Source organism: Erythrolamprus reginae, chromosome 6, assembly GCF_031021105.1.
Source record: "Erythrolamprus reginae isolate rEryReg1 chromosome 6, rEryReg1.hap1, whole genome shotgun sequence".
In the NCBI taxonomy this organism is placed as follows: Eukaryota; Metazoa; Chordata; class Lepidosauria; order Squamata; family Dipsadidae; genus Erythrolamprus; species Erythrolamprus reginae.
The window spans coordinates 663,642-675,955 of record NC_091955.1 but is presented as its reverse complement, the minus strand read 5'-3'; the positions used below and the strand labels follow the sequence as shown (position 1 = coordinate 675,955).

The following is a 12,314-nucleotide window of genomic DNA, read 5'->3' as shown; positions in this document are numbered from 1 at the left end:
GAAACCCTACACCTCCCCAGCCAAATGACAGTCCAGTCTCCTCTTGAAAACGTACAGCGTTGGGGCGTTCACAACCGTTCCTCTGGTTGATCGCTCTGACCGTCAGGAAGTTCTTCCTTATTTCCAGGTTGAATCTCTCCTTGGTCAGCTTCCATCCGTTGCTCCTGGTCTGGCCCTCTGATACCTTGAAAAACAGTGCGACCCCTTCCTCTCTGTGGCAACCCCTCATATACCTGTATACTGCTATCGTGTCCTCCCTGGCCCTCCTTCTCTCTAGGCTATCCATGCCCAGTTCCCGCAATCTCTCTTTGTAAGTCTTGGTTTCATGTTGCTCTTTTCTGCACCTTCTCCAGAGTTTCTGTGTCTCTCTTGAAGTGTGGTGACCAGAACTGGATGCAGCACTCCAGGTGGGGTCTCACCAGGGCGTAGGAGAGCGGTATTAATACTTCCCTGGTCCTTAGGATTGTGTTGGCTTTTTTAGCCATTGCTGCACATTGCTGGCTCATGTTTAGTTGGTCGTGATCCCTTTCACAGTCACTATTGCTGAGTGGGGTTCCTCCCAGACTGTGTGTGTGTCTTTCTCTTTCTTCTTCTTCCTCCTCCTCCTCCTCTTCTTCTTCTTTTTCTGTCTCTCTGTCATTTACCTCCCCAGCCTCCAACAAAGTTTTAGTATTTTCACGTCACAAACATTTCAGACTTTTATTCCAAAAGCTCGTACGTACTGCAGTGGATATAAAGGCACATCTCTTGGTCCCTCTGGCTCTTACGCTGTTTATCAAGCGGATTCTTCCTGGCCTGACTAGGTTCATTCCGCGAAGGGATTATGTGTGATGAACTCCCGTGACTCATGGAAGAGTGATGCCATTTGGGCTGCAGCCCTTAAACTCATCTCCAGGGCCCTGGGGAAAACATTGCCTCTCTTGGCCAGAAATGGTGCGGATGAATTACATCCAGTAGTATGGAGCTGTCATACCTTTGCCCCGTGTGTGCGCTCTTATTTTCATGAGGTCTGAGATGTTACTTACCTGGATGAAATGCAGACTTTGTTTCCCAACACGTTCCATCTCTCCTTTCATGTGTCCTTGTCTGCCTCCATGGCTCCCTCACCAGGGGAGCATCCGTCCGACTCGCTCTCCCACAAGGCCTCTTCTAAGCCAGGATGAAGGCCCGAGGATCTCACAGACAGGTCCAGGCAGGGCCCTTGGCAGCCACGTCCTGGCCTCGTTCTTCTTCTCTTGACGGCCCGGGCTCAGATTCAACCCTAGATTTAGAGAGGGGCTCCTGAACGCAAACAGTATCTCAGCTCCTTGTTGGTAGTTGCTAAGGTCTCAAGAGCCACCTGGGTTCTCTTGAAGGAAAGAAGAAGGAGAAGAAGAAGAAGAAGAAGAAGAAGAAGAAGAAGAAGAAGAAGAAGAAGAAGAAGAAGAAGAAGAAGAAGAGATAGAAGAAGGAGAAGGAGAAGGAGAAGAAGAAGAAGAAGAAGAAGAAGAAGAAGAAGAAGAAGAAGAAGAAGAAGAAGAAGAAGAAGAAGAAGAAAATTGATGTCTTCTCGTTATGCCTCTCCAATTCAGGGCTCATTTCTAACTAATTCAAAATGGCAGCTATGCCGGATGCCCTGTTTCCTGGCTCTGGTGCAAATCCCAGCCAGCAGATAAGTCTGTTTCATCTGAGAAAGTTCCCCATGTCATGTGTCCCTGGGAGCTCAGACTCCGCGATATCGTCCTCCTGGGCTGCTCCTGGTTCTCTTGTGGCTTTGGGAGAAGGCCCCCGTCTTCTATGCAATTATCCATTGAGTGTCAACCATCTCTCCAGGTAAACTCTCCACCCACAATCTTTATGGAGGCTTCTCAGATCCAAGTGCAAAGATAAACAGAGATTTTTTTTATAGCTGTTTCCTTGTGCTGCCGAGCAAGACACTTCCAGGCAACGGATTCTGTTACAGGGCAAGAGTTGAATAAGCGGTGGGTGCGGATCAAAGGCTTGTTTGTGGGGAAGAGAAGGCTCCAGAGAAGCAGCCAATGGCAAGAGCTGGAGGCCTGGGAGGCTCAGAAACCCATTGTGGCCCTAAGGGATCCAGTTGCAGAGGGAGAGCGAGGGAAAGCTCCCCTGTCTCGCTTTGAGGGACGACTCCTGACAGGCTGTGAAAGGGGCACAAAGGACCTTTATCCCTTCATCGGCCAAATGACACCCGTGCAGTCCACATGGGCTCAGTCGGGATTGTGGGATTTTCCTCAACTGCCCCGAGGGCATGAAGGCACTTTTGAGAAGCGGAGGGAGTTGTTGGAAAGGCCGAGCATGGGGGATGGGGCTCACTTGGCTCCCCATTGCTAAGCTTGGGCCTCTTTGGAGCCAGGTCATTTGTTTGTTTGTTCGTTTTGTCAAGTAGATATTGGTGGTGTACAAAGATGTTTACAATGTTTATATACATTTATTTATTTATTTATTCATTCATTCATTCATTCATTCACTCACTCACTCACTCACTCACTCACTCACTTACTTACTTATTTAATGATTTAAGTTGAAAGGGACCTTGCAGGTGATCAAGTCCAACCCTCGGCTTAAGCACGAAATCCCACAGCACCCCAGCCAATCTCCTCTTGAAAATGTCCAAAGTTGGGGAGTTCACAGCCTCCTCAACATGATACTAGTAAAAGAGAAACATTAGGACAGGAGATGGAAGGCACACTGGTGCACTTATGTCCACTGAGAGCATCTGCACCAAAGACAAATTCCTTATGTGTCCAATCACACTTGGCCAATAAAGAATTCTATTCCATTCTATTCTATCCTCCCCTCCTCTATTCCATTCTATTATATTCATATTATTATGTCTCTGTATGCCACCAATGCATACTTGACAAAACAAATAAATAAATAATTAAAAATAGATTATCCTTCACTGTAAATTTTAGATGGGCTGGATAACCATTTCCATATTTGCTCCTCTCTTTACTTGACTTAAGTCTTCCTATTAGCTGTTGTGGTTAGCTCTGGCCCAGCTCCTGCCCCAAGGAATGTGGAGGTGGATGTGGGGGAGACATCCACATGCCACAGGCCTTTTTTTGCTCCCAGTAGAATCTGACCAAGGAAGCATGAGTGACAGGGAAGAGGGGAGTTTGGCAGACAGCCCCGGAGGAGATCAATCATCTGTATCGTCCCTGGATTCTGAACAAGAATTAATGACACATCCACACATGTGTAGAGTGATGCATAGGAGACAACAACTGAAGGATTATTACAAGAGAAAATGAGGCCACCTGTGGTTGGGTGGGGCTGCTGTAATTAGTGCTACAGATAAAAGTGCAGCCTGGTGTTTTAGCCTCATGGCAGTTTATCTGATTCATTGTTTCATCAAGATCGTGGTTTTTGCTGTTCAGGATTGTGTGTGTGGACTCTCTGGACTTTAGAATTGGACTCAATTTCCCAGTTATTGGGTGAGCAATTGGACTGCATTTAACCTGTGCCTTGTGTGTACCAGAAAATCCCTTTGACGTTTAAAAAGGGAGCTGTTTCTGTTTTTCTGTTGATAAAAACTTTTGGGTTTTCCTTTTATCGTGTGGTGTGTGTCTTCCTGGACTAATTACCCTGTAATTACGGGCGGTTGAGACACCCCGGCAGAACATTAGCCAGCAACTTGGGAAAAAAAACCTGATCAAAATGTCTCTTCTCGTTTGTTAGAATGACATTGGAGGTCAACGCAGTCTGATCAACAAGTGGACAACGTTCCTGAAAGCCCGGCTGGTTTGCTCCATCCCAGGTCCCGAAGGAGCTGACACACATTTTGATGAACTCCGTAAGTGGATTTTGGCCGTAGCTGATTGTAGAGTATTCAGTTCAATGATGCCACCAGTGTGGATTTAGAAAACCCCCCGATGCCTTGGAAGAGAAGGTTTTGTGGTGGGAAAAGAATGAAATGTATATGTCATAGAATAATCTTCTTGAATAGAACTTGTTCCCCTTTGCATTTTATTTTTATTTTATTTACTTTAGTTTGTTAAGCATATACAAGAAAACAGTTATAAGTAGGAACATAACATATAAACATATACGTATAAAGTGAAGTATACTGCTCCAAAAAACAAAGGCAACCCTCACAGAACCCAACCTAGATCTGAATGAGTGAAATATTCTTATTGAATCCTTTGTTCTGTACAAAGCTGATTGTACACAACAGCAGGTGAAACTGATTGTCAATCAGTGTTGCTTTTGATTTCACAGAAGTTGGATTGACTTGGAGTTATTTCTGGGATGATTACCACTTAAGTCATCTAGTGATTTTAAACAGAGCCATAGTTCATTATGTGAGTAAGCAATATCATGTAAACTAAAACATGGATGTTGTATGCGTGTCTTTGGGTGTGTACCTAGGCCTGCCTGTTTTTTGTCTGAAATAATATATGGGGTGATATATAGTAAAATGCGCACAATCTGAACTCTGGAATAACGTTCTCCGTTGCAGAAGACATATTCTTGCTTTCCACTAGAGATGAGAAGAACCCCATGGTCTACGGCGTTTTCACCACCACCAGGTAGGCTCCGTCCAAATCTATATAAGAAGTTTTTTTAAAAACCTCAGAGTTTCCTTGATACTAAAACAATAGGCTGCTGACTGGAAAAAAAATAAGTATATTTTTTTAACGTTTCACAATTTTGGGCTCGGAGGTAGTGCGGCTCCCCCCCCCCCCCCCCCGTTGCGCTCCAAAGAGCACTGGGGTGGACTAAGGCTGCCCTGGGCAATGGGCGCAACAGGGGAGGGAGATCTGCGCCACCTCCGAGCCCAAAATTTCCCCCCCTCGGGAATGGCGCTGCAAGCAAAAGGAGGCGGGGAATGCCACTTGCTTGCCACCCATGATGGGATTCCGGGGGCGGGGCTTTAACGTCACGGAGACGCCTTCATGGCCAGGGCTGAAACAGGGGAGTTGAGGAGGAAATAAAGCCACGGGCCAGGAAGGTGTCTCCCTGACGTCAAAGCCCCACCCCCAGAATCTCCTTGTGGGCGGCAAGCAAATGGGATGCCCCGCCTCCTTTTGCTTGCAGCGCCATTCCCCAGATGGGGAGGTTTTGGGCTCAGTGGCAGCACAGCTCTCGCCCCCTGTTGCGCCCAGTGTCCAGGGCAGCCTTAGCTCAACCCAGCGTTCTTTGGAAAGGGGAGGAGATGTTTTAGCATCAAGGACTTCAACTCCCAGAGTTCCTCAGCCAGCTTTGCTGAGTCAGAGCTCCCCCCCCCACCTCCACCTCCTGCCCACCGCGGTGCTCGAGCGAACGCCAAACCTGAACACGGACTTTTTTAAAAGTCCAGGTTTGGGTTTGGTATGCCGAACACTGCAAAGTTCTGCACGGACCCGAACTATGCAAGTTCGGTTCGCCCAACACTGGTCTTTACTAAGAGCTATAAAAAAAGAAGTTCAATATCTAACTACTCAGATAGTTTTTGCACAACAACGGAAAAAGGAAAAATGGAGAAGTCCTTAAAGAGGAAGCAATAATGAAAAAAATTATTTAGTGCACTGAGATGGATATGATGACAAGGAGATTGGAAGGAAAAAAGGACTCAGAGTATTACAAAATATGGGATAAATTTTGCAAATGGTTGGAGAAAAGAAATACCTGTCTGTCTGTCTGTCTGTCTCTCTGTCTGTCTGTCTGTCTGTCTGTCTGTCTAATCTATCTATCCATTTATTCATTTATTTAATTCGACTTCTATACTGCCCAATTCCAAAGGACTCAGGGTGGCTTAAAATAAGATAAAAATACAAAATACAATAAAAAAGAAGTCAAATGTAAAAGTCTAAAACTATTTTAAAAACCCTGTTTAAACCCCCACCCCCACCCCCACCATCCAACTACCCAATCAACTACCCAATAGTGTGGGAAATTGAATTATAGGAAAATTTAAAAATATGTATAGCCAAAATTGGAATAATTATATATGCAACATAAGAAATGTGTGCCGAATGAATTTTCGAAAGTTAAAAAATGTTTACTGTAAAATAGAAATGTATGTAAATGTATAAGCTACAGATAACAATTTTGTAAATACCTCTGACAAAAAGCAGGGTTGTAAATAACCCACTTGCTCATTGTATATGTATGTGTGTTTTTGTTTGTTTGTCCTGTTTTATGTTATAATCAATAAAAAAACTATTTTTTTAAAAAAAGGAATGGGTTTGCAGAGAGCAGGATGACTTTTTAGCCCATTTTTTTTTAAAAAAGTGACTGTCCTCTGTTGAGCCTGATTAATGACCTGCCTGTTTCCTTCCCAGTTCTGTGTTCAAGGGCTCAGCGGTTTGCGTCTACAGCATGGCTGACATCCGAGCCGTCTTCAGCGGCTACTATGCCCACAAAGAAAGCATGGACCACCGCTGGGTCCAATACGATGGGCGGATTCCCTACCCTAGGCCCGGCACGGTCAGTATCTTCCCTGCAAACTGACCCCTTGCTAAAAACTTCCCTTACTGGGTTCCCTTCAACGGAGGCGGATTCCCTTCCGGAATGTTTGGAGATTCTGCTTTGGTTCCTTTCTCAACGTGTCCACTTGGCTCGGTTCTTTTTTAAAGATATGGCAATGTGCCTGAGTTATGGCAATACGGGAACATGTAGAAACCTTTATTTACCCACCTGATAAATGGCACTTTTGAGGTCGTAGTCACTTGAGGGTCGTTTAAAGTTTGCATTATACTCTGAGTGTATAGAAGAAATGTGCTGTGAACCATAATTCAAGGCTATAGGGTTCCCTCGATTTTCGTGGGGGATGCGTTCTGAGACCGCCCGCAAAAGTCGAATTTCCACAAAGTAGAGATGCGGAAGTAAATACACCATTTTGGGCTATGGGCAGTATCACCAGCCTTCCCTTAACATTTTAAACCTCTAAATGACCATTTCCCATTCTCTTAACAACCATTTACTCACCATTATTACTGGTACTCACCATTGAATAAGACACTTAGTGAGCCTGATATTTATAAACATAATTATTTATTAACAATACAGTGAACCCTCGATCATCGCGAGGGTTCCGTTCCAGGACCCCACGCGATGATCGATTTTTAGCGAAGTAGCGGTGCGGAAGTAAAAACACCATCTGCGCTTGCGCAGATGGTGTTTTTGCTTCCACTGCCGCCCGCCCTTCGCCCGCCCACCCCGTTGCTCGCGCCCGCCCACCCCATTGCTCACGCTGTTGCTGGGGCCGCTTCCCAGCTGGGGAGCCGAGCTAGGGAGTCCCGACCGCCCGCGCGTTGCTGGGGAAAGCGCGCGCGCTTGGGGAATCCCTAGCTCCGCTCCCCAGCTGGGGAGCCGAGCTAGGGAGTCCGGACCGCGCGCGCGTTGCTGGGGAAAGCGCGCGCGCTTGGGGAATCCCTAGCTCCGCTCCCCAGCTGGGGAGCCGAGCTAGGGAGTCCGGACCGCGCGCGCGTTGCTGGGGAAAGCTCGCGCGCTTGGGGAATCCCTAGCTCCGCTCCCCAGCTGGGGAGCGGAGCTAGGGATTCCCCAAGCGCGCGCGCTTTCCCCAGCAACGCGCGCGCGGTCCGGACTCCCTAGCTCGGCTCCCCAGCTGGGGAGCGAGCTGCGATGTCCCCAAGCGCGCGGGCACCGCCCGCCCGCCCACGCTGTTGCTGGGGCCGCTTGCCAGCTGGGGAGCCGAGCTAGGGAGTCCGGACCGCGCGCGCGTTGCTGGGGAAAGCGCGCGCGCTTGGGGAATCCCTAGCTCGGCTCCCCAGCTGGGGAGCGGAGCTAGGGATTCCCCAAGCGCGCGCGCTTTCCCCAGCAACGCGCGCGCGGTCCGGACTCCCTAGCTCGGCTCCCCAGCTGGGGAGCGAGCTGCGATGTCCCCAAGCGCGCGGGCACCGCCCGCCCGCCCACGCTGTTGCTGGGGCCGCTTCCCAGCTGGGGAGCCGAGCTGGGGTGTCCCCGCGCGTGCCGCCCGCCCGCCCACGCCGTTGCTCGCGCCGCCGCTGGGGTCTTACGGGGGCAAGAGGGGGAAGACCCAGGGAAGCCTCTGCCCGGCGGGGAAACTCCACCATCTACGCATGCGTGGAAGGGCACGCATGCGTAGACGGTGGAGTTTACTTCCGGGTTGAAAACTCGCGAAATAGCCCTTTCGCGATCCTTGAGGACGCGAAACTCGAGGGTTCACTGTAATTCTTTATTTTGTTATTTATTAGCAAAAATTATTAACATAACTAAGGATCTTTAATCACCACTTCAGGCATCCTGGGCATGTTTTATAATAAGTTTTCATAGTTGTAAAAGTATTAATGCACAGCAGGATAACACCGCTGATTGACTGAGATTTGGGGCCATCAGCAATGGCGGAAGAAAGTTTGGCGATGACGTATGATGTCATCGAGCGGGGGGAAACCGGGGTATAGAAAAAAAAACCATGAAGCATTTTTTAATTAATATTTTTTGAAAAACCGCGTATAGACTTTTCGCAAAGTTTGGACCCGCAAAAATCGAGGAAACACTGTAATTGCAAATGCAGCATTTCACTTATAACGGAGAAGAGTTTAGCATCTTTCAAGTGTGAAATCTTATTGTGTGTTTGGTGCCTTGTCTGTCTGAAGAGCCCCAGGCCACTCAGGCTGTGACGGACAGTCAGATTTTGAGCACGATGTTTCTGCCGGTGCTCCTGTTTCTGGGTGGGTGGGGAAAGAGGTTCCTTTGCTCAAAACCCCCAGAAACTCCTCGGCTGCCCTCTGCTGTGGATTCCAGCTCACACAAGGCAGGAGAGCGGAGGCCGGCTCGGAAAGAACTCAATTCAAAGTCAGTAGGAAAAGGTGGATGTGTGTTGCCCTTTGGTGTGAGCTTTGCCTAAGCTTCAAATTTACTCGGGAAAGTTTCAGAAATGTTGCATTTTGGGTGCCTGTGTTTTCCTGATTTTATTTGTTTGTTTGTCAAGTAAATATTGGTAGTATACATAGATATAATATACAAGATATGGGTACTAATAGTAGAGACACATTAGGACAGGGGACGGAAGGCACGCTGGTGCACTTATGCAGGCCCCTTACTGACCTCTGAGGAATCAGGTGAGGTCAACAGTGGAGAGTCTAAGGGTGAAGTTTTGGGGTTAGGTGAGGATACTACAGAGTCAGGTAGTGAGTTCCAGGCATCAACTACTCGGTTACTAAAGTCGTATTTCCTGCAGTCGAGTTTAGAGTGGTTTACTTTGAGTTTGAATCTGTTGTGTGCTCATGTGTTGTTGTGGTTGAAGCTGAAGTAGGAAGAACGTTGTAGCAGATGATTGTAGGGTTTTAGAGGTTGTGTTTAAGGCGGCGTAGTTCTAGGCTTTCTACGCCTAGGATTGTAAGTCTAGTTGCGTATTCTGTTGCGAGTAGAGGAGTGGAGGACCCTTCTCGTAAAGTATCTCTGGAGTAGAGTATTTTTCTAGAGTATTTATGTCCGCAATGCATTGTGGGTTCCAGACAGATGAGCTTGGTTTGAGTATTGGTCTGATGAAAGTTTTGTATGCTCTGGTTAGTAGTGTAACATTACCGGAGGAGTAGCTATGTAAGATTAGAAGCTACGTAAGATCCTTGTTACTCTCTTCTGGGATATAAATGGTGCAGTGAAACCGCTGTGCAGAGAGACTGGCTCGAATATGAGTCTCCTCATCCAGATGTGAAGCACATCTGGGCAGATCTTCACCACTATGGGGGGAGGGCAGTCTTAGGAGAATAGTTTACCCTGGGTTTTGTGCCTCTACCCAGGAATTCTCTGGGTTCCTTCTAAGCCAAAAACGAAGTCAAATAAGAATGAAAATAAAATCCCCCTTGTCTTTCATCCCACACTTGTTTCAGAATGTTAAAATATAAACATACGTCCACACGTTCAATGTTGCTTGGATGGTTGGGGAAGTGGTGGATTTTATGCATCTCCAATTAAGCTTATTTTTTTTTCCCCAGAGAGAAAGTTCACTTGCAAATGTTTTTTTCTTCCTATGTTCTGGGTATTTTTTCTCCCCTCCCAAATGAATCATTGCTGATTAAATAATAGGTCCCCTCCCTGGATCTTGTAAATCTTGTTGCATTTCATGGTTGATAGTTTCTTAGGAGACAAAGCCAACTCGAGGTTGTTTTCTCCTTTTGGGGGGTGGAAGGAAGGAGGGGGGAATTTTTGCACTTATCCAAAGGGGGGAGGGAACAAAACCCCCCAAACCTTCTTTCCAAATTTCCCCTCGTTTTAACAGCTTAAATGATGTTTTGGAGAGAAATACGATGCTCAATGTCGGAGGGAGAAATCCTGGGCTTAGAGAACAGAGCCAACACTAAGCAGGGCAGGAGCCCATTCCAGGTGCCACCTGAACTAACAGTTTGATCGGATGCAGAACCAGACATTATCTGCAGCGCCCAGCCTCCCTCTGCAAAAATATTTTGCTTTGAAACAAGAAAAACATTGATTTTTTTTCTTACCTTGGCTCCCGGACCATTTTTCCTTGCATGTAAAACCCTTTCATAGCTAAATGTCAGGTGAGTTAGTGAAAGTTCAACTTTCTTACATTACTTTGAAACGGTGGGGGGTTTTTCCCCCAATTTGGCTACTTTAAGATGTCTGGACGTCAACTTCTAGACTTCCCCAACCACCTGCAGGATTTCATACTTGTTGCCTGCTTGCATTTAAAAAACAAACAACTAGTATTTCAGAGAAAATCCCACCAGCTTTTTCCATAGGAGGTTTTGGTTCTTTTGGACCAGGGGTCCTCAGACCTGGCCACTTTAAGGCTTGTGGACTTTAACTCCCAGCTATGTTGGCTGGAGAAGTCTGGGAGTTGAAGTCCACAAGTCTTAAAGTGGCCAAGTTTGAAGACCTCTGTTTTGGACAAACATTGGTTATCCAAAGTCAACAGAATAAACAAAGAATTCCAGGGTCTGCCTGCTATTTAAAGAGCCTCAGTGGTGCAGTGGTTAGAGTGCTGTAGTTCACCAGTTCAAATCTCACCACCAGCTCCAGGTGGACTCAGCCTTCCATCCTTCCAAGGTGGGTCAAATAAGGACCCAGATAGTTGGGGGCAAGAGGCTGGCTCTCAGTAAACTGCTTAGAGAGGGTTGTGAAAGCGGTATATAAGTCTAAGTGCTATGGCTATTTTATGCCCTCTGGAAGCCAAACCCAGAGGGACTTGCAAGGACCTTGAAGACCTGGTCTTTAGCCCCCGGTGCCCTTCCCTTCCTTCTTTTCCCCTCGGACATCAGCTTCCCTTGTTTCATTTGAGTTTGGTCTGCATTGGTCTGTTTTAAAAAACGCTTTAACAATCTGGAGTTACTGGAAACTGAATGGCTATACATTTAATAAATTATCGTTATCATGATGATCTAATCCAAGGCAATGTCTTGTGTAAATATAATAATAATCCAGTTCCTATACTTCAAGCTTCACTCTTAGCTACCAGCTGTTTCTGCCTGCAGAGATGCCCAGAATTCTTTAACTGAGCTTGGAATTCATTGCTGGAATATATTTCTATGCAACAACTGAAGTACGATTCAGCCAGTAGATGGCAGTATTTGCAAGGTTGGATCTATGGTATATACCAGTGGTGGCGAACCTAGGGCACGGATGCCACAGGTGGCACATGGAGTCATATCTGCCGGCACGCAAGCCATTGCCCTAGCTCAGCTCCAACATGCGTGTGCGTGCCGGCCAACTGATGTTTGGCTCACACAGAGGCTCCGGGAGGGCATTTTTGGCTTCCAGGAAGCCTCCGGGAGGATAGGGGAGGGCCTTTTTACTCTCCTCTGGCTCCAGGGAAGACTTGGGAGCCCAGGGAGGGCGAAACATGAGTCTACTGGGCCCACCAGAGGTTGGGAAACAGGCCGCTTCTCCCCTCCAGGGGGCCTCCGGGCAGCAGGGGGAGCTGTTTTCGCCTTCCCCAGCCATTGAATTATGGGTGTGGGCACTTGCGCATGTGGAATAGCGCACCTCAGTGGTGGGTTCCTACGGGTACAGTCAGGTACACAGAACCAGTAGCAAAATTTTGATTCCCCCCCCCCTTTTTCCCTCCTGGGCTCTGGGTATGTTTTTCCTATCACAGTAAATGAGGTTGAATGTGTATAATTTTAGAAGAGCTGTGCAGGTGTGTGTGTGTACATACACTTTATATAGTAGATCATCAGGGGGGGGGCTACTGCCCAAATGGGGGGGAAACGCAGTGGGGTAGTGAAAATGGAGCCCCACCCCAGAGCCCCCAATTTGCACTGAAAGATGTTGAAGCAAAATGCATAAGCCATGTGCACAGTGTGGTAGTAAAAATTTTGGTAGCCCATCACTGGCGCACATGCATGCTCTTTCGGCACCCAAGGGTGAAATGCTTCTATGCTCTA

At 47.3% G+C, this 12,314-nt stretch overlaps 1 protein-coding gene across 3 annotated transcripts in view; it reads left to right on the top strand.

Moving 5' to 3' along the window:
• The window catches only part of SEMA3D (semaphorin 3D), a 125,647-nt gene that overhangs the window by 72,491 nt on the left and 40,842 nt on the right, over positions 1 to 12,314 (top strand). For all 3 annotated transcript variants that reach the window (XM_070754939.1, XM_070754937.1, XM_070754938.1), the window contains exons 9-11: positions 3,682 to 3,796; positions 4,463 to 4,532; positions 6,267 to 6,411. In XM_070754939.1, the coding sequence (XP_070611040.1) occupies positions 3,682 to 3,796; positions 4,463 to 4,532; positions 6,267 to 6,411 (330 nt within the window). The remainder of the gene's footprint in view (positions 1 to 3,681; positions 3,797 to 4,462; positions 4,533 to 6,266; positions 6,412 to 12,314) is intronic.